Consider the following 21264-nt stretch of genomic DNA (forward strand, 5'->3'; position numbering starts at 1 on the left):
ACAACCCCCAACCATCAAGGTATCCATTAGTGCTGGTGCAGTCTTAGTGAAATTCACAACTTCTTCTCCAAAAGCTGTGATGGAGTTCTGGTCTCTTGGTCACAGTTTATGACCAGTTCTAGTTTAATGAATCAGAGCAGGGTTACAAATGAAATCCTGCTGGACAGAATGAGGCAGTGTTTACATTACAGTAACCACATGGTAAGACTTTTGAACTTTAAAATCAAGAACAGATAAAGGTTCAAATGTTGTAGTATTTAACAGAATATACTACCCATCTTCAAACCACGCTTGCTGCATTTGATCATAAAAAAGTCTAATTACTAAAGCAGGAGCTCTGATACCAAAGGCGTTCACATTATCACATGATGGAAACTTTTCTTTTAACAGACATGCTGCAATCAGAGTTGTTGATTTAACTCAAGTGGCAGACTGGTGTCATCAATGAGTCACAGGTAGAATTTTGTCTGTCTTACATCTCCTGATTGCACATAAATCCCATACACACAAATACCAATGCACATCCCATTCGAATACTGCCCCAGTTCTCTGTAAGACCCAAGACAAAGGAAGGTATGTGGATCATTAGGCTCTGGTCAGACCACAGAAGTGACCGATTTGACGTGAAAGCTAACAGTAATGAGCTAACAGCAGGGAATCAACATGTACAGTCTCCTGAGTCACAGTGGCTTCTGGGAAAAGATGCTATGTTTAAAAGTGAACAGATGCAGAGCCTGGTTATCCATTTAAGTTCAAGTCTGTGTGTATCTTGTAAACGGTAAACAGTTCCTTGGGGGGTGCAAATTCAACATATTTCGAGGAAAACCTATTTTCTGTTTATTGCCATTTGATGCGTCATGTTTTCTGTTGGGCAACTTGCAGTTACAATCCACCTGATGATGTGACGAAGAGCTCTAATTGCAGGAATGTGGTCTCTGGGTCTAGGGCAGGAGAAGAAAAATGGATAAACTTTCATGAGAGAGAAAATGAGAGGATGTAAATAAACTTTTTTTTTCTCAAAAGTCCTGAGGCATTAGACAACCCTACATGTAGACTCATGGTGAAAAAAAATGAATCGCCTGTTTTGACTTTAAGATTTTGTTTCAGAACATTGAACAACCATCTGATGTTATATTATAAGATCATATTGATCTCATTGATTGTTTCAAAAAGGTCCTCATCAATAGGAATTTTTTTTTGTGGTGATCATGCATTTGCTCTGTCACAATGGTCGAGCGACTGGTAGGAGTTGAGCTGTGGCGTGCGTGACTTCCCAGACGCAGAAATATGAGCGCTGGGATTGAGCCGGCATGCGGTTTGATCTAGGAATGCCCAAGCGCTGGCCAAAGTGGAATAGAAGCACGGAGCTATTCCAGAAGTAAGAAAGGGCACTTACTGGATGAAGAAAGTTCGTTGGGAGAATTGGCTGGTCGATTACTCTTATCATAGGTTCGAAGAAACGATGACTGAGTGACGTAAGATGAGAGGCGACTTCCGTATATAGTCGCGGTTGATGACGTAGGTGGACAATGATGGGAATCCCGGTGAGGCGCTGCTGGGAGTTGTGGTCCTAGGTGGAAGCCGGTTGGCAGGAAGAGGATGGTCTGGAGGCAGAGACTGTGAGGGTCCCAAAACTATGGAACTGTTTAACCGGTGATGTGAAGCAATCTACCTCCATTTGGAGTTTTAAAGTCCGACTGCATCAGTACTTGAGGTCTTTTAAGTAACTTGCTGGAATTGTGTTGTCATGAACTGATGTTTTTAATCATTGTAATCTCATTTTTATTGTTTTTTGTTTTTGTTTTTGTTTTTTTTTGTTTTTTTTGTTCCATGCTGACATGTGGTTTTTAATGTAGGTGGCTTTTAATAGTGGTTTGTAAGTGTTGCTTGGCTTTTATTCTGTTGGCAAGCAGGGTTCACTGAAAACATTTGCTTGGTTTTATTCAATATATATTCAATTCTATTCAATATTCAATATTTTCCTTGTTTTATTTACTTATTCTGGCTTTTGTATTGTTGTGTTCAGCACCTTGGGCAGCCTTGTTTGGTGGCAGAAAGGTGCTTTATAAATAAATTGATTGATTTATTTTGATTATTTTTTTCTTTTTGCTTTTATCCTCATTTTTCTGTCCAGTCTCAGACCATTTACATGATTTTCTTCCTTTTTTAGGCACACAGACCTATGAATCATATGTAAACAAGCTTACAAATCAAGGAATGAATCAGTGTTATGTCTATGGAGAACAGGAAATTGAGCAAAGAAGCCATTTGAAACGGAATCTTAAAGGTGCGGTTGACTGAAAACCAGTTTTAAACGTTTTTTTCTGATTGCAATCAGTCACTCTTAGTTTTACAAGCAAGCTGAACATGAAAACAGTGTCCTATACTTATCGTCTACATTAGCTTCTGATAGAAAATAAATGGTGAAATGCAAAGATTTGAAAATTATCACAGATCTATGTCACAGTTATTTAGCGTTCATGACCTCATCCATCTTCACTCAGGATGGGGTAGGCTATGGTTGTTTTAATGTCCGGGGTTCCGCAGCGGACATCTCAGCTAGTTTAAGCTAACCGCCAGCATTAGCAACTTTACCACATGGCGGAACTCCTCCAAACTTGTGTTATTTGTGGAGATAAAACATCAACATTGTAAGTCAGACGTATAGTCTTATTGCATTTACCCAGTCTGAGGGGAGTTGTCCAAATATCAGGAAATAAGACTCCAAAACCTGTCGTCTGAAGCTCAGCTGTGATGTGGGCAACTTTTAGGTCTGAGAAATGGTGCACCAGTATATTTTCCCCCCACATTCCTTTAAGGCAGTTTGGCATTAGCTATCTGTCACAAAGACAGCTCTACTACTTCTTTTGTGCTCCATTCATCCACATCCAAGAAATAATTATGTTTATGTATTTCTTAGACGCTTTTGTCCAAAGCGACTTACAAGTGATAAACGGCATGTTGCCCTTAAGGCTAACAATAACAATAACAACAACAACAACAACAAACAATTTTCAGTCAGTCGTAGGTGGCAGTGAGGCAGCATGAAGAATCCTGGAGAGGAGGAAACAAGGAGTGGACAGTAGAGAGGGGGGTCGGGTGCAGGGAGGGAGCTAGTTTAGAAGATGCTCTCTGAAGAGCATTGTCTTCATGAGTTTTTTGAAAATCAACAAGGAAGCCCCTGTTCTGGTAGTGCTTGGTAGGTCATTCCACATTTGTGGAACGATGCATGAGAAGAGTCTGGATTGTCCTGAGCATGGTGTAGGCACTGCTAGTCGATGATCCTGTGATGACTGGAGCGGCCGAGATGTAAACCTTTGCAAAAGGATTCAGGTAGATGGGAGTCGTACCATCTTGGACTTTGTATGCTAGTGCTAGCTATTTGAATTTGATGCATGCAGCTAGCAGTAGCCAGTGGAGCTCAATGAACAGAGGGGTGACATGTGCTCTTTTTGGCTGATTGAAGACCAGACGCACCGCTGCATTCTGGACCATTTGAAGAGGTCTCACAGTACAGCCTGGAAGACCACTTAGAAGGGCATTGCAGTAATCAAGGCGGGAGATGACAGTAGATTGCACCAGGAGTTGGGTGGCATGTTGTGTTAGGTATTGCCTGATCTTTCGTATGTTATACAGCGCAAAGCGGCATGAACGAGCAACAGAGGCAACATGATTTTTAAAGGTCAGGTGTTCATCAATCACAACACCCAGATTTCGAATTGCCTTCGAAGGAGCCAGAGATAGGAAGTCATTTTGGATTGAGATATTGTGCTGTGTGAATGGTTTTGCTGGGATGACAAGTTGTTCAGTTTTAGAGAGGTTGAGTTGGAGATGGTGGGATTTCATCCATTTTGATATGTCAGAGAGACATTTTGATATCCGTGCAGAGACAGTGTGGTCGTCCGGTGGAAATGACAGATAGAGCTGGGTGTCGTCTGCATATCAGTGGTAAGAGAAGCCATTTAGTCGAATGATCTTACCCAGTGAGGTGGTGTATATGGCAAAGAGAAGAGGTCCTAGTACAGGGCCCTGGGCAACTCCTGTGGCAAGATGGTACACGGTAGAGGATTGTCCAAGCCAAGATACACTGGATGATTGTCCTGTGAGGTACGATTCAAACCAGGCATGTGCTTCCTCTGTGATGTCCATGCTAGAGAGTGCGGACAAAAGGAAGCCATGGTTGACAGTGTCAAATGCAGCCGATAAGTCGAGCAGGATAAGCACTGATGATTTGGCAGTTGCTCTAGCTTCTTTTAAGGATTCCGTCACTGCTAACAGAGCAGTTTCAGTGGAGTGGCCCTTTTTGAACCCAGAGTCAAGCAGACAGTTTTGTGAGAGGTATTCTGCGATCTGCTTGAAAGCCACCCTTTCAATGATTTTGGACAGAAAAGGGAGGAGAGAGATAGGTCGGTAGTTCTCCACATGATTTGGAGGAAGAGATGTTTTTTTTTAGCAGCGGTTTAACCTGAGCATGCTTGAGAGAGGTGGGAAATGTACCAGATGTCAGTGAAGTGTTCATCACATGTGTAACTGCTGCGGCTACTGTAGGAGCAATAGCTTGGAGCAGCTTAGTCGGAATGGGGTCGAGTGAGCATGTAGTAGGGCGGTTGCACGTGAGAAGCTTGGACACACAGTTCTCAGTGATAGGGGAAAAAGAGGAAAATGAAGCAGTAGGGCTTGAGATGGTTGGGCTAGAAATAGTTTGTGGTAGCCAATGTTCAGGAGTGGCCAGTTGAGTACACTGTTTGCTTATAGCTGCTACTTTGTTAGTGAAGAATGAGGCAAAGGTGTCAGCTGATAGATTGTTGGTAGGAGGTGGAGACGGAGGGTTGAGCAGAGTTTTGAATGTGGAAGATAGTTTCTGAGTCAGTAGAGCTGAGAATTTTGTCAGTGTAGAAATCTTTCTTTGCATCAGTGATGCTGGCAGAGAACAAGGACAGTAATTCATGAAATTTCAATTGATCACCAGGATCTTTTGTTTTGCGCCATTTCTATTCCGCAGCACTAAGATTGGTGCGTAGAGACCGGAGGGTGTCATTTAGCCAAGGGTGCGACTGAGAGGATCTAGCAGGTCTAGTGGCTAAAGGGCACAAGTTGTTAAGACAAGAGCAGAGTGTGGAGCAGATTGACTCGGTGGCATCATTCACTTCATAAGCAGAGAATGTGCTGGGAGATGGAAGAGTGGAGGCAACAAGAGAGGAGAAGTGGTCGGGTGCCAGATTGCGGAGGTTGCGGCAGAATGAGACCATTGGGGAGGAAGCAGTGGACCTCCCTTGTGGAGTCGAGCTGAAATGGATGAAGTAATGATCGGAAAGATGCAGCGGTGTGACATAGATTGTGCCTATGGCACAGTTTCTGGTGAAAATGAGGTCAAGTGCTTTTCCAGCTTTGTGAGCTGGAGGCCTTTGTACTAGATTTAGATCAAATGATGACATTAGTGACAGGAAGCCTGATGAGCTGGGATTGTCCAGGTGAATATTCATGTCTCCAAGGGCCATTGTGGGACAGCCATGCTCAGGAATGGAGGAGAGCAGGGCGTCGAGTTCATCAAGAAAGTCTCCAAGTTGACCTGGTTGGCGATATGACAACCAAAAAGAATTTTTTCGATACAGTTACCTGGATGGCATGGTATTCAAAGGAGCTGTATTTAGTGATGGGTAGCAAATGACTGTAAATCCATTTGTTGGAAATTAACAGGCCCATTCCACCACCTCGGCCAGATGCACGAGAAGTGTGGGAGAAAGTGTGGTTAATTGAGATAGCAGATGGGGTAGCATTGTCACATGGTTTGATCCAGGTCTCAGTGAGAGCCAGTGCATCAAGTGACAGGTGGTTTGCATATGCGGTAATGAAGTCTGCTTTGTTTACAGTTGATGGGCAGTTCCAAAGTCCCATAGACAGATGGGTGTCTTCGAGGGAGTTGGTTTTAGCGAGTGGAGGTTGTGAAGGTTGCAACAGTGGTTTGCTGTGTGTGACCTTCTTCTGAATCCAGTGAGCACAGGTATAGGATAATGGCACATTTTGCAAGGTGTCAATGGAGCAGCATCTGGGTCGAGTTTGTTTGCTCTGTGCACCTGCTCTGTGGACACGCGCAGGTACACACGTATGTCTTTACCCCGGAGTGTCTTCACACCGGAGGAGCTGAGACACAAGGGCCGACGCTTCCGCTTCAGTTGTGCAACCAGACTTATGCTGTGCTACTAGTTGGAAACAGGTGTTCATGCACCCATTGATTGTAATGGTTGAGACCTAGAGCACCTGATGAGTGTTTTCAGGGAGGGGAGAAACAGCTCGTTCACAGCCCTGATTGCACTTATTGTTTTCATCTGGCCCAAATCGGAGCTACTAGACAACAGGATTACCCACAGATGAGTTTCCTTCTCTTTCCCAATGGAAGACAGTGCAAAGCCAAAGTTAAAGAAGACAAAAACAAGCACTAACAGACACTCAATGCCCCTCCATGCAGTTTAAGCACGGTAAACTGTCAAGGACAGGAAATGATTGAAAAATCCTCCTAACCCATCCAAAGGAAAACTTTGAAATATCTTCAGAAAACCTATATAAGTTTTGATCATCAATACTGCAAAAGATTCCAACAAACTCTGGCAAAAATCTCAGTAGAGCTGAGTTGGTCAGCATTATGCACTTTGGTACTTTACCCTCCCAGGCCCAATCCCAATACTCACACTTCCCCCCTTGTGCCCTTCAACTACACGATTCCGACCAGGAGTGCAAGTGTGTAGGGTGTCCCGATTTTCAAGTGCGGAAGTTGATCACATCCCTTTTGCCACCTTGATTTGCACTTGACCCATATCTGCATTGATGCAGACTTGGGTATAGTGTGTTACCTGCAATCCATTGCTGTGAGAGATCAGGTTCAAGTTCCTTTTCTGAACATGTTTATTTTCTAATGAAAATAGTTGATTTTAGGACGATTAGTTAATACTGTACAACTTTTAGACAAAGCAGCAACACATGTAAAATTATTTCAAATAATTGTTTCATTGTTTGTTTGAAAGTCATCAATAAAGTATTTAAAAAGAAGTGTCACAGCGGCCAGCATCCCAGCATGCGTTGTGATTGATGACACAATGCTCAATGTCTCAATTTAGCAATTTTTTGCACACTTGTGTACCACACACTCGACACCTTACTGCACACTCCAGGTGCACTTTACTGAAGGCTGCAGGGTGCAGTGCGAACACTGGGATTGGGTCCAATTCACTGAAACACATTTCAGGAGCGCAGGGAGCTTAGGTCCTCAAACATCTATGATGGAAGGAAACTGACCAGGAAATGCCAAGGAATTATGGGACTCGGAGTCTCTTAGGAGAAAGTTGATCTTGAGACACCAGATTGATTTACAGATAGAATTGACCTGTCTGACCTCCCTACATCCCTCTTTGTAAAGATGTGTGTATATGTGTGTGTGTGTGTGTGTGGGGGGGGGGGGGGGGGCAGTCTGTGTATGCAAAGCACACGGTCTCTAAAACAAACTTCCCTTTCATTCAGTTCAGCACAGACAGCCACACATATCCAAACATACAGACACACACGTAGAGAGAGCTGTTTAGACTTCTTGACAGGAGCGAATGTGTCCTCGTGTGGGAATTCTCTAAGCAGTTCATCTAAGTAATGGATGGCCTTTATTGGTGCTTTTAAGATGGAATAGAAACTTTCGGGAGGTGTGTCTTCACTGTGCCTGTTTCTCTTTATACTCAGCATCTTAAAATGGGATGCACGTAAGCTCCCATTCTCTCAATGAGAACCACTTAAAAGGCCGATAGAGCCAGTTCCACTCTTCTTTGATTTTATAGCGTGCTAATGCTACGCACACAGATAGACCTGATTAAAAAGGCATGTTTAAATGTTTTCAAACGTGCACAGCCTTTCCACAGCTGTCTGTTTGTTTAAGGTCTTTCTTGTCAGCCTCTTGTGTCCATATGTGTTAATGTAGTTTCTCTCTAATCAGTGAAGGCTTGTGATTTTCAGAGGGATCATGTTGAGGATGCAGCTGTGAGCACTGCAGTGTTTACATCAGCAGCTGCACATTCAGACACATTCAAAAACTCACACAGCCTAGACATATAGTGTGTTTGGCTTAGTGATGACAATGAGAAAAAACCCTTCTTCTTTTCCATTCCCGCTGGTAGTGCCACCTGTGTCTTTTTGTTGTGCTTGTGATCTAAATTCAGGCCTGGAGGCCATTAGCAAGCTGTTCTCTCTGCAAGAGTACTAATTAACAGTAATTAACACTCACACATTCCACCTCACTGGCTTTTTTACGCGTGAAAACCTTTTTCACACATGGATCAAGGAATGTGCTCTCATGAAAAAAGAGTGAGGTATGTGTGTGTGTGTGTGTTTCTGTATCGACATGTGTTTGCATTACATAAAGGCAGATCTGACCACACAACGACTTTTCCAAATTAAGTTGATCGTGTTATTTCGCTGGATCAGGGCTGTAAACTTTTCAGATTTTCTAATTGGCCTCCGTGCATTATCCTTGATGTGGGGGTGTGGGCCGCCTCGCCTCCGTACGTTGTCCGAGTGACGGGGGATACAGCCTGAGATATTAGAGATGTGGTGTGAGTGTGTGTGAAGAGGGTCAGATGTGTGTGTTGGCAGCTCTGCACAGGAATCTGGTTTTCAAGTCATTAAATAAGTATCCATATACATCCGTTTCAGGGTGGGGATTGGTCTTCAGCATGAGATATTGGAGGAGAGTGTGTGAAGAGGGTAAGATGCGTGTGTCTCACCCTCAATGCACGAGAGCTGGCTGCTTTGCACCCACACCTATCTCCTGCATTAGCTCCTGATAGAAAATAGACAATGAAACTCTAGGATTTGAAACTCTACGTCACACTGTGAATTAGCATTCATGGACTCACCGATCTTGACCCACAATGAGAAAGGATGTTGTTATATTGTCTGGGAATCAGAGGACCTCTCAGCTAGTTTAAGCTAACCGTTAGCATTAGCCACTCCACCACATGGCACAACTTCTTCAAACTTATGTTTTTTGTGGAGAACAAACATCAACGTTACAAGTAAGTAAGTAAGTAAGTAAAAGTTTATTTATAGAGCGCCTTTCACAGATATAAATCAGAAAGCGCTGTACAACTTGAGTAAGATCAGTGTCACACAACCTCCCTCTCAGCCTGTCACACAACCTCCCTCTCAGCCGTCAACCTCCTCTAGGGAGGCACCGCAGAGCCGCTCAGACTCCATTACCCAACATCCCTAGCGCCAGGCTCCCGTTTCACTTCACCCGCCTAATCTATATAAGGAAGTGCCGCACAACGCCGGCTCACTCAGTCATCGTTCTCACCGAACTTAACCTAGAGTCCAAACCAGATCAGCTCAGATCACGAAGCCTGTTCATATCAGACCAACTAGATCAGACCAGCCAGAACTCAGAATCCTGCCTGTTCGTACAGATCAGGTTCAGACCAGGAGTCGCCGTGTTCAGCTGTGTCACCATACAGCTGCGCACCCGGCTCCCAGATTAAACAGCGTGTCCATTCAACCCGGCGTCAGTCACTCCGCGCTTGGGTTAAAAGCCACGCCACATCCAAACTCTCGCCCAGCTCGAGTCACCCCGTTACAGGATGACTGAGTCCACAGTTAACCCAGCGGAGTTTGATAACCTGTGTGCTCAGGTCAACCGGATGGAAGTCACGGTGGAATGCCTGGCCGCCAAGGTGGATTCCATCGCCACGGTGGTTCTCCAGCTCTCTGCTGCGCAGCAGCAGCAGACCTCCAGAGACCGAGACCAACCTATATTCAGCCTCCCGGAGAAATGGGATGGAACGCATGGCTCACCTGAAGGACTGTTAGCCACGTTAGCCATGACGTTCGAATGTCAGCCACACCGATATGCCACACTCCGCTCCCGGGTGGCGATGCTGGTCTCCCTCCTCACTGGCTGAGCTCAGGAGTGGGCAGCCGCCATGTACAATAAGAAATCGGAAGTCTGCAATGACTATGATATGTTTGTGAATGAACTCAGGAGGGTTTTCGTTCCCCTCAGTGGCGAGACGTCAACGGAGACGCAACTCCTCCAGCTCCGGCAAGGAAACCAGACGGTAGCGCAGTACACGTCTCGGTTCCGGACCAAGGCGGCCAAGCTGAGATAGGGAGACGACGCGCTAAAGGCGATCTACCTGGAGGGGCTCTCCTCCCGCATCAGAGACGGGATGATCGGACGGGAGACCCCCGGGACCCTGGACGAGGCAGCCGACCTCGCTCTCCAAATGGATTTGCGCCTCTTTACGCGCCGACCTGCTGAGCCCGCGGCAGCGGCAACCAACGATCGGTCCCGCTCAGCCAGCCCACTCACTGATGAGCCCATGCAGCTGGGACACTTAAACCCAGAGGAGAGGGAGAGGCGCTATAAGGAGGGGCTATGCGCCTATTGCGGCGCACCGGGCCATCTGCGCTTCTCTTGTCCTTCCCGGCCGGTAAACGGCGTCTCCAAGTAGGCAGCAGCAGAGGGGTCCTACTTGGGTCGGCCAGAACCCCCTCGACCCGCACCATGCTCCCAGTGACACTTCGTCTCGCCCAGGGGCCCGTTGAGCTGGAGGCGCTTTTGGATTCTGGAGCGGTGGACTGTTTCATGGATAAGGATCTGGCAACCCGCCTACACATTCCCCTGTCCGCTCTCCACCGAACCATCCCCGTTACCTCTGTGGATGGCACTCCTCTCCAGCCCTATCCCATCCACCAGGAGACGGTGGACCTCCGTATGGACGTACCTCCCCATTCTGAGACCCTCCGGTTCCTGATTATCACAGCCCCTTTATCTCCACTGATCCTGGGTCACTCCTGGTTCTTACGTCATAACCCCCAGATCTCCTGGTCAACTGGGCGGGTGCTCACCTGGGGAGCGGCTTGTCATTCCCATGTACCTTCTCAACCTGACTCTGAACCTGAAACCCCAGATGTCGATGTCTCTCAGATCCCCTCCTGCTACCATGACCTGGCCCGGGTCTTCTCAAAGACACCTACCACCACCCTGCCTCCTCACCGACCATATGACCTGGAAATAAAGCTCCAGCTTGGCACAGTTCCACCCCGGGGTCGCCTGTACTCCTTATCCCCGGCTGAGACCCAGGCCATGGAGGCGTACATAACGGAGGTTCTCCAACAGGGGTTTATCCGACCCTCCACCTCGCCTGGAGCTGCAGGGTTCTTCTTCGTTAAAAAGAAGGAGGGGGGCCTTCGACCCTGCATCGACTATAGGGGTCTGAATAAGATCACGGTCCGCGACCGTCACCCTCTGCCCTTGATGTCCACCGCCCTGGATGTAGTGTCCCAATCCGCCATATTCACCAAGTTGGACCTGCGCAGCGCCTACAACTTGGTCAGGATAAAACAAGGCGAGGAGTGGAAAACCGCTTTCATCACCCCGACAGGCCACTGGGAGTACCTGGTCATGCCCTTTGGCTTGTGTAACAGTCCTGCGGTTTTCCAACGGCTAATCACTGACGTCCTGAGGGACATGCTGGGCCGGTGGGTGTTTGTTTACCTTGACGACATCCTGATCTACTCCCGAACCCTGGACGAACACATCACACACGTGCGAGCCGTTCTTTCCCGGCTGCTGGAGAATGGTCTCTACTGTAAACTGGAGAAATGTGCCTTCCATCAGGAGACCATCTCCTTCCTGGGTTTCGTCGTGTCGTCAAGAGGATTTTCAATGGACCCCCAGAAGGTCCAGGCTGTCGCCCAGTGGCCGCAACCCACTTCCCTAAAACAGCTCCAGAGCTTCCTTGGATTCGCGAACTTCTACCGCCGCTTTATTCGCGGTTTCAGTTCCATCGCCGCGCCCCTCACTGCCTTAACCAAGTCATCCAACCAGACTCACCCTTTCCGTTTCACTCCTGAGGCCACACAGGCATTCCGCACCCTGGTGCACCGATTCACGACCGCGCCCCTCCTCGTTCATCCGGACACAACAAAGCCATTCATCGTGGAAGTGGATGCGTCCGAGGTGGGTGCAGGGGCGGTCCTATCTCAACGCGGTCCAGACTCCAAACTTCACCCCTGTGCCTATTTCTCCAGGAAATTCACACCAACCCAGAGGAATTACGGGGTGGGGGACAGGGAGCTCCTGGCTATTAAATGGGCGCTGGAGGAGTGGAGGCAGTGGCTATTGGGTGCCCAGGACCCGTTTACCATATGGACAGACCACCAAAACCTAATTCATTTCCAGAATGCTCGCCAACTCAACCCCCGTCAAGCCCGGTGGGCTCTGTTTTTCGAATCCTACCACGTTCATCTGGCCTATCGCCCTGGTTCTAAGAATCTGAAGGCGGACGCCCTTTCCCGCCATCACGCCCAATCTGCACCCGTCAAGGAACCACCGCCTATTTTACCTGCCCAGAGGTTCGTTGCAGCCCTTCACTGGCCAGTGGAGGACGCCATCCGAGCTGCTCTTCCCACCGAGCCCGCACCTGCTGACACACCCTCCAACCGACTGTATGTGCCATCCACCTGCCGGTCTGAGGCCCTAGCATGGGGACATGCTTCCCGTTTGGCTGGCCACCAGGGGGAGACCCGCACCCTCCAGTTCCTACGTCGGGCCCTGTGGTGGCCCTCCATGGCTAAGGATGTCCATGAATACATGGCTGCATGTTCCATCTGCGCCCGTTCCAAGACTCCGAACAAACCCCCGGCTGGCGACCTCCACCCTCTTCCTGTTCCCCACAGACCCTGGTCCCACATAGGCCTGGACTTCGTCACGGGGTTGCCTCCCGTCAACCAGCTCGACACCGTCCTGACCATCGTGGACAGGTTTTCCAAGGCGGTCCACCTGGTGGCTCTTTCCGGCCTGCCCACCGCTAAGCAGACGGCCGAAGTCCTTCTGGAGCAGGTGGTCCGTCTCCATGGGTTCCCTCAGGACATTGTCTCGGATAGAGGGCCCCAATTCATGTCCAGGTTCTGGAAAGCCTTCTGCCGGCTGGTTGGTGCCAGTAGCAGCCTCTCGTCTGGCTACCATCCCCAGACCAATGGACAGACTGAACGCGCCAACCAGCAGCTCGGGCGGTACCTGCGCTGCTTCGCCTCTTCCCAACCAACCACATGGCCAAAGCATCTCTTGTGGGCGGAGATGTCCCATAACCTCCACGTCTCCTCGGCTACTGGTCTTTCCCCGTTCGAGCTGTGTAATGGTTACCAGCCCCCTCTGTTCCCTCACCAGGAACCGGAGACGGAGGTTCCTGCGGCCCAGCTCCTAGTTCGACGTTGCCGTCTCGCTTGGATTCGTGCTCGGGCTGCCATCACACGAGCTAACACGGAGTACTCACGCCAGCATAAGCGCCGCCACCGGCCTGGTCCGACCTTTCAGCCGGGCGATAACGTGTGGGTGTCTACTCGTAACATGCGTTTGCCCGCCGGCTCCAAGAAGCTCAGCCCACGGTTTCTGGGTCCTTACCCCGTGGAAAGGGTCATTAACCCCGTGGCTTACCGCATCCGCCTGCCCAGGTCTCTCAAGGTTCACCCCGTCTTCCACGTTTCCCAGCTGAGACCAGTCAGGACCTCTCCTCTCGCTCCCCCCCCCTGTGCCCGCTCCACCGCCTCGTGGGGTGTGCGGTGATGGTGTTTATGCTGTGCGCCGCCTGCTGGATGCCCGTCACCGTGGCAGGGGATGGCAATACCTGGTGGACTGGGCGGATTACGGACCGGAGGAGCGCTCGTGGGAACCGTCGAGGGTCATCTTGGACCCCTCTCTCATAACGGACTTCTGGGCTCGCCGCTCTGGGACTTCTGGGGCCGTCCCTCGGGCGGGGGGTCCTGTCACACAACCTCCCTCTCAGCCTGTCACACAACCTCCCTCTCAGCCATCAACCTCCTCTAGGGAGGCACCGCAGAGCCGCTCAGACTCCATTACCCAACATCCCTAGCGCCAGGCTCCCGTTTCACGTCACCCGCCAAATCTATATAAGGAAGTGCCGCACAACGCCGGCTCACTCAGTCATCGTTCTCACCGAACTTAACCTAGAGTCCAAACCAGATCAGCTCAGATCACGAAGCCTGTTCAGATCAGACCAGCCAGATCTCAGAATCCTGCCTGTTCGTACAGATCAGCTTCAGACCAGGAGTGGCCGTGTTCAGCTGTGTCACCATACAGCTGCGCCCCCGGCTCCCAGATTAAACAGCGTGTCCATTCAACCCGGCGTCAGTCACTCCGCGCTTGGGTTAAAAGCCACGCCACATCCAAACTCTCGCCCAGCTCGAGTCACCCCGTTACAATCAGGGCAAATACCTCTAACCAATAAAAACATCAGAAAAACAATAGCAGTGATAAAATAGTAAATAAAATCAGGAAAACAAAGTGAAGGTGTGAACCCGAACAAAGCCATCTTTTAGAACATAGTCCGTGACTAACGTTCTTTCTGTTGAAGCCGATGGGAGTGTCCGAACTCTGTATGCCAAAGGGTCTGGTTTTAGCATCCAGGAATCATTAGCAGATGTCTTGGCTAGTTTAAGCCAACCCTTAGCATAATCAGCTTCACCACATGGCAGAAGCTCCTCCAGGCTTGCATTATTTGTGAAACTAAAGCATCAATGTTGCACATCAGTGGTAGTGTTGTATTGCTGTTATACAATCCGGTGTGAGATGTCCAGATTTTTGGAAATAAGACTCCAAAAATTGCCATCTGAAGCTGTGATGTGGGCAACTTTTAGGTCTGACAAATGGTGCACCAGTATATTTTATCCCCCATGAGAACAACTTACGAAGCATTCATTCCTACTAGAGACCACTAGCCTGGCAAGCCAGACTAAATAAATGTATTACAAACTTTGCAAAGCAAGAATTTGGTCTAGTTCACCAGGCTAAGAGACCATTGCAAATGCATTGAATAAACAAGTAAACCACTCCTTTAAAATGCCTTTCTCAAGGTCATTCTGAAGAGTAAAAACTTACCATAAACTTCACAAATAAACTTGAAAGTTCCAACTGTATGTGCTGCTCAGTTACAGTCAGCTACTTGGTACAAGATAGTTACTGTTTTGTCCTAAATGACAGGTGACAGCCCTGGAACTGTTAAAATGAGTCCAGCTCCACCCCATCACACCTGTTAATGTCAGAACCTGAGGTCATGAATAGCTAGTACACTTCAACCTGACATTTAACAACTCTAACAACTGGTTTAGGGTTTTTTGGAACACCCCCCACCCCACCCCACTCACACACACACACACACACACACACACACACGCACGCACGCACGCACACACACACACACACACACACACACACACACTTGTTGTCTCTCTTTGTCTTCACAGTGTTCTCACCTTATCTAAAGCTGCTCTTCTCCAATTTAAACTAATTGCTAACCTCCTTAATACCAGCCACATCCTCTCCTGTGATCCTGACTGGCTTGTTTCCTCAATCATTAGGACTTCAGCTTCTTATCTTGGTGCTGTTGTCCCTAGGCTGCTAACTACTATAATACCATCTCACTGCTATCTTCACACCTGACTCAGGCTTTTTGGCTCTCCCTCTCAAGCCTATGGCCCATTAAAGTAGGGAAGCTAAAAAGGTCTTGATGAGAATTGTGTACATGTCTTTCCTTGGAGTAATCCACATCCCATACACAAGCCCACCTCGCTGCTCTGCAATCATGTCTGGCTTCAGGGGAAGTCTCTAAAGTTAACTGAATAAAGCTGAGCCTGTCAATAAATCTGCACCTAGTTTTTTCTGTCTTTATGTTTTTTTGACAGTGGAGGGTGATTGCTAATGTTAGTCAGTCTACGCTGTTATCTGCCTCAGAAATGGCAATGTTGGCAGGATGACAGACTTCTGCTTCACAAGTACACACATATGCACACATGTACGTACACAATGAGCACATAGTTTCACTTAACCATTCTGAAAGATGTCTATTTAAGTGTAATTTTAATCAGTGGCATCTAAAATAAGTTTGTTTTGTTCAATCCAGGATGCATTTGGCCTCAGGCACAGCAGGATAGTAGCTAACTGTACTTATGGGGATTATTCAGACTGAATCAGAATTTGAAATATGTATGATCCTTGACAGTCTTACAATAATTTCATCAGGCACTTCGTCTCGCACAATTTATGACCTGTCAAATGTTGTTAGCAGCTTAGTTTTTATCATCTTTGATGGCTTTCAACATACTTCCAGCCGTCCAAAAATTCCTCAGTCTAATCATTCGAGAGACCCAGAGAACACATACATGGACCAAATAAGCAGTGTTAGGAGAATTAATGGCCCTCTGTCTCCCTGTGTTTGTTTACTTGTTTTAGTTACGCGTTTTTAAATATCGTTTGGCTTGTTTCATGTTTATCTCCTTTTTCTTCTGCAGACCCAGAGCAGAATGAAGCTGATAGCAGGCAATTATGAGGAAGATTACATTCATCCTCAGCATCATCCTCATCATTTGCACCACATGCATCAAATCAATGTGTATCATCGTAGTCTACCGAGAGTGGTCCCTCATTCCAATCACCGACCCCCAATGGACCAGGTCAGAAGAAATGTGCACACACACACACACACGCGCGCGCACACACACACACACACACACACACACACACACACACACACACACACACAACCCTCTTTGAGACATCAGTTGCACTTTGAGCTTGTTTACATGCATTCACATGTTGTGAGCTTTTATCTACATGCCTTTAAAGCTGACGCAACTTAATATTTGTCAGTGCACTGGGACTCAGTTATGGTTTGATTTGACAGCAGAAAATTTATCAGCTCGCTTCTCCATCTCTTCCCCCTCAAACCTCAATATTTCCTGCCAAGTTTAAGTTTTTCATATCAGCCAGATAAGAAGCCTGAAGGAGAAACCCATCAGATGATTGTTTTTGATTGATGGGAAATGTATGTGAGATTAGTTTATGTGTGATCCAGCCCTTATACAAGGTTTTTCAGTGCGGGCTTAATACCCACTCCGCCCTGAGGACACACTTAATGTGTCTGAAGACAGCTAAAAAACACAACTAACTGATATTTTAAATATACTATCTGAATTGTGTGAGCCCAAGTTCATATAGGTGTGATATAAATGTACATGAAGACACACACTTGAGTACTTGTTTGTATCATGTTCTCTGATTAAACAGCTTAAGGGTAAAAGCAATGTGCAGTGAAAGGAAAAGAAAATGTTGCCATTAGCTTATGAAAGATTCTTGCTATTTAATTGTAATTCAGACTCATCACTGCTCTATTGTTGTGACTAGGGAGATTCCAAACTATGAAAATGTTTCCAAGTGAGCGTGTGGCTTTAAGATGAATGCTTGGGACTTTCCACCTGGGTCCATATCCCTACATTGGTTCTATCCAAAATGAACTATTGCATGTTTGTAGGCTTAATAAATATTTTTGAGACTGCTGTCTAATTTGGATTCAGACACAAACTGGAGATCCCCCTTGTGTAAAACACATGCACATGCTTACACATTCTTGGAAACATGCAGGAGGATAAGGTGGTTGATTGGAATAATTGTAGCCCTTCATGCCTGTAAGAATGTAAAAGTCTGTGTTTGATTGAAAGATTTGTTTTTCTTTAAAGTAACTCAGAGCAGTTTCCTACTCATCTGCCCTACTGGTGGAAATTGGAATTACAACTACCTTAAACAATCCTACAGCAGCCTACTCTACCAACGAGCTAACACTAACATGAGACAAGTGAGACACAAACCAAAAAATTCCACACTGTTGGAAAAACAATTTTATTACAAGTCCAGTAGCAACAAAGCCAGGTCATCATCAGCCTGTGATTTCATAGCCTTTTTCAGCTTCTTCAAACTAGCGTAGGCTGTGCCGATGTTCACTCTGGTTTTAGCTCTTTGCTTCACCTACAAAGACATTACTATCTTACTTCCAGGCTCTGCAATGATGCCAACAGAAAAGCAAACTTCTTTTTCTTCTTGTTCTTTTCAATGACACTCAGCAAACTAAAAAAGCTAACTGCATTACTTGCGTTTTTTTAACACTGCTAAAGAGTTATTTTTACCTTGTTTTTGCCGACGTTAGGACTAGCACTCCTCAGAGCTTCGCCACTGTTGGTGTCGTCACCAACTCTTTTGCTGTGTTAAAAAAAGAACCAAGTAAAGCAGTTAGACGAAATACACCAGATGAGTGTACAAAAGATGAAAACGCTATCTTCACAGACAATAGCTCACAGCCATAATACAGGTATATGAGCGCCCCCTAGAAAACCTGCCCGCTCCACAAAATTGTTAAGTGCAGTACCTGACCAGCAGAGGGCTGCAGAGTGGTGTCAGATGTGAAACTGGTCAGGTTTCTAACCCAACAATCACTGAGATCAATGTTAAAGCGTTAGCTTAAAGCTTAAAAAAAGATTTAGTGTTACTTTAAATAATTTCAAGTAGATTTCAGTCACGTTGTCTAATACAGTACAGCATCTGCATTCCTTCATGGATGACCTGTGTGTCTACATGCCATTCTGAAACTTTTTACGAATAAGTGTTGTAGCTGATAAATATGAAATTTAAAAAAGAACAACACAAAGACAACCGTTGGAGGGAAGGGACTACATTATCCCAGTTTCTATTAACCCCTTCAACATCTATTCTGTGGTTTTTACAGAGTATTTTCCCTCTTGTAACTTTTTCCCTCCTCATTCTTTTTTACCCTTCTTTCATCCAGCTTTTCCTCTTGTATTTAATATACAACTAGGACTACGCCAGTGGTTCACTGCCTCGCTGGTCCAGAAACGCCACTTGAAGTATGATTGATGATGATAATGATAATGATGATGAAGAGGGTCTTGATACTCACCCTGGAAACCACAACGCCTTTCCAAGATGCAGCTAGTGCCATGAATAACATAACAGTGACCACACATGCACACTTTAGTTCATTTACATTGAAGGCAGCACAGACATGCACACATAGGTTGCATATTTAAGACATTTAACTGGACATATATGCTCTGGTGGATTGGGTCCACAAACTCAAGAACAAATTTTTTCTACAAAGCCAAACCGCATGTTATCCAAAACTCATGGACACAGTTTGAGCACATCACAATCTCTACTTAATTTTTACTAGACTCCACCAAAGGGCAGGTGAAACCTAATTGGAGGAGACGTGCACTGGAAGCATATTTACCCTCCTGAGAAGGATTCTGGGTTTCTGTACCAGCACGGAGCCTACGGTTTGACGGGCATGTTGTGCTCACGTTGTTTTCATTTAAGGCAGGCCAGCACCATCACCAGATACTTGGCAACGGCACTGGAAGGAAATGGAAAACAGCCATAACGGGTTTATCAGAGGCTGAATTATACACACTTTTGTTCATTGTTTTTAATTTATCCTTAACGTGCTATCTGCTTTATGTTTAATACATGTTGTTTATGTGTATGCGTGTTTTCACGAGCTTTACCTCGCACCGTGAGTGCATGTAAATCTGCTTCTCTGTATTGGACTCCTCACAATCATTCACTGCAAGCTGCTATTATAACTGTAGCTTAGCTGCTCAGGTGTAGCTTTGTGGGTCTCAAACCCAAGTCCCTTCGTGCTCTTAGCTCACCTAGATTTATTGTAGCATCACGCAGAAAAGATTTAGCAATGAGCTGCCAGTTTTTGCTAAACATCATGTTGTCTAAGTGAATTAGCCTCTTTGTTAGCAGATATCTTGTCTGCATTTTATCAGCCTCAAGGAAACCTCATGTGTTTAAATATTTGTTTTGAACAATTATCCCATAGAACACCATGTATGATGTCATACTTGTCTTATTTGAAATAAATTGTGAACAGACTTGTTTTGATTAAATGTCACAAAGGATGCGGAGATTTGCCAATGAGGCTCAATTTGTAAATACAAAACCACAAAGTTACATTTCTAGTATGAAATAAAAAGCATTTTTTTTCAAAGAGGATTTTTTAAATGCAAGAACAGAAAGAAAATTCACACTGGTTAATATGTATAACTGTATTTATTTATTTTTGTTTTGTTTTTGCAGGATGATGAGGAGGGAATATGGGCATGATGACAGCTACCATGGGAACATTCATCTCTTTGTTCGCTGTAAGTTCATGTTACACACCTAACAGAATGCGAGGGAGCTGTAATAAGTATGATTTCTAGATAATTTAATCATGTCGGGCATAGTAGGCTTCTTTAGTGGATTTGAGCTCCCATTAGCAGGGATCACTGATGGTACCACCCTAACCACAGCCTTACCCAGCCCCAATAGAGGAAAGTTTAATAGAGCCCAACACTTTTTCCACTGCTTGTGAATTGCAGTCGGCTAAAAAGCGTTGGTTGATTTTGAGGTTTATGGGTGCTTTCTGTAAAGTGCTCATATGCTGCATGTGGTGTGTGCACTCTGTGGCTGTGGCTAACCGTGTGGCTGCTCCTATACACAGCCTGTTGCCTAAAGCAAGCACACCAGAGCCCATAGGTGATAAAAATGACACGATGAGAAAAACCAGAGATGGACAAGTCTGTCTTTCTGCACCCCCCCTTTTTTTTTTTTTTTTTTGGTCATAGTAAAATTTTACCACGCTACCCTTCCACTTCAAGTGCCAGTGTGTGGGGTAGTTAGTTGCAATAAGACAGAACACATATATATTTTTTAAGGCTACAAGCTGAAAATGCATAAAATGAAGAATGCTGAGTCATAAAGCATGATTCCTGTTTTGGGTGTTTTATACTGAAGCCCCCCCCCCCCATTGGCTCAGGATGCCTTTGAACATGGGCATTCAAAAGATGGTTCTGGCTGTGAGGGTTATGGTTTCCTTGAGGCTATTGTGTTCATGTATGTATGCGCACAGCAATGTGATATAAAGTAATTTACTAGGAGTTTAAAGACGGATATATAAATGTACATTTGACGTGTGAGAGAAGCAGAGGAGGAGAGTTGGGGATGGGGAATGGAAAAAGAAAGGGTGTTTTATGTGGGAATGGTATAAGCAGGCATTATGGTACACTCAAAGTTTCCAGTGCAACTTATTCTTCTCCCACAGAAATCCACAGGTAACCATCACAATCAAGATTCTGTCTCTAAACCACATCAACTATGTAGCATAGCACTTGACCCAACATTTTGCTTTGATTGTGAACTAGTGTGTGAGCAAATGGAATGTCTATTCGGTGCCCGGTTTGTGTCTAGTTAAGATGCTTGTTCGTGTATTTGCAAGTGTGTCTGTGTTTAAGAGAGTGTTGCTGAGCTATACTGCGTCCGAGTGGCCCACATAGCCTCTAATCCACTCCATGTGTGCTGAGAATGCAGCAGTGTCA

At 46.1% G+C, this 21264-nt stretch overlaps 1 protein-coding gene across 3 annotated transcripts in view; it reads left to right on the forward strand.

The window, feature by feature from the left end:
* Positions 1-21264, forward strand: part of LOC107391005 (ERC protein 2) — a 300921-nt gene that overhangs the window by 227033 nt on the left and 52624 nt on the right. For all 3 annotated transcript variants that reach the window (XM_054745980.2, XM_070545069.1, XM_070545070.1), the window contains 2 exons: positions 16342-16503; positions 19985-20049. In XM_054745980.2, coding sequence (XP_054601955.2) covers positions 16342-16503; positions 19985-20011 — 189 coding nt within the window. In that variant the 3' untranslated portion in view covers positions 20012-20049. The remainder of the gene's footprint in view (positions 1-16341; positions 16504-19984; positions 20050-21264) is intronic.

The sequence above is a fragment of the Nothobranchius furzeri genome, chromosome 15 (genome assembly GCF_043380555.1).
Source record: "Nothobranchius furzeri strain GRZ-AD chromosome 15, NfurGRZ-RIMD1, whole genome shotgun sequence".
Classification (NCBI taxonomy): Eukaryota; Metazoa; Chordata; class Actinopteri; order Cyprinodontiformes; family Nothobranchiidae; genus Nothobranchius; species Nothobranchius furzeri.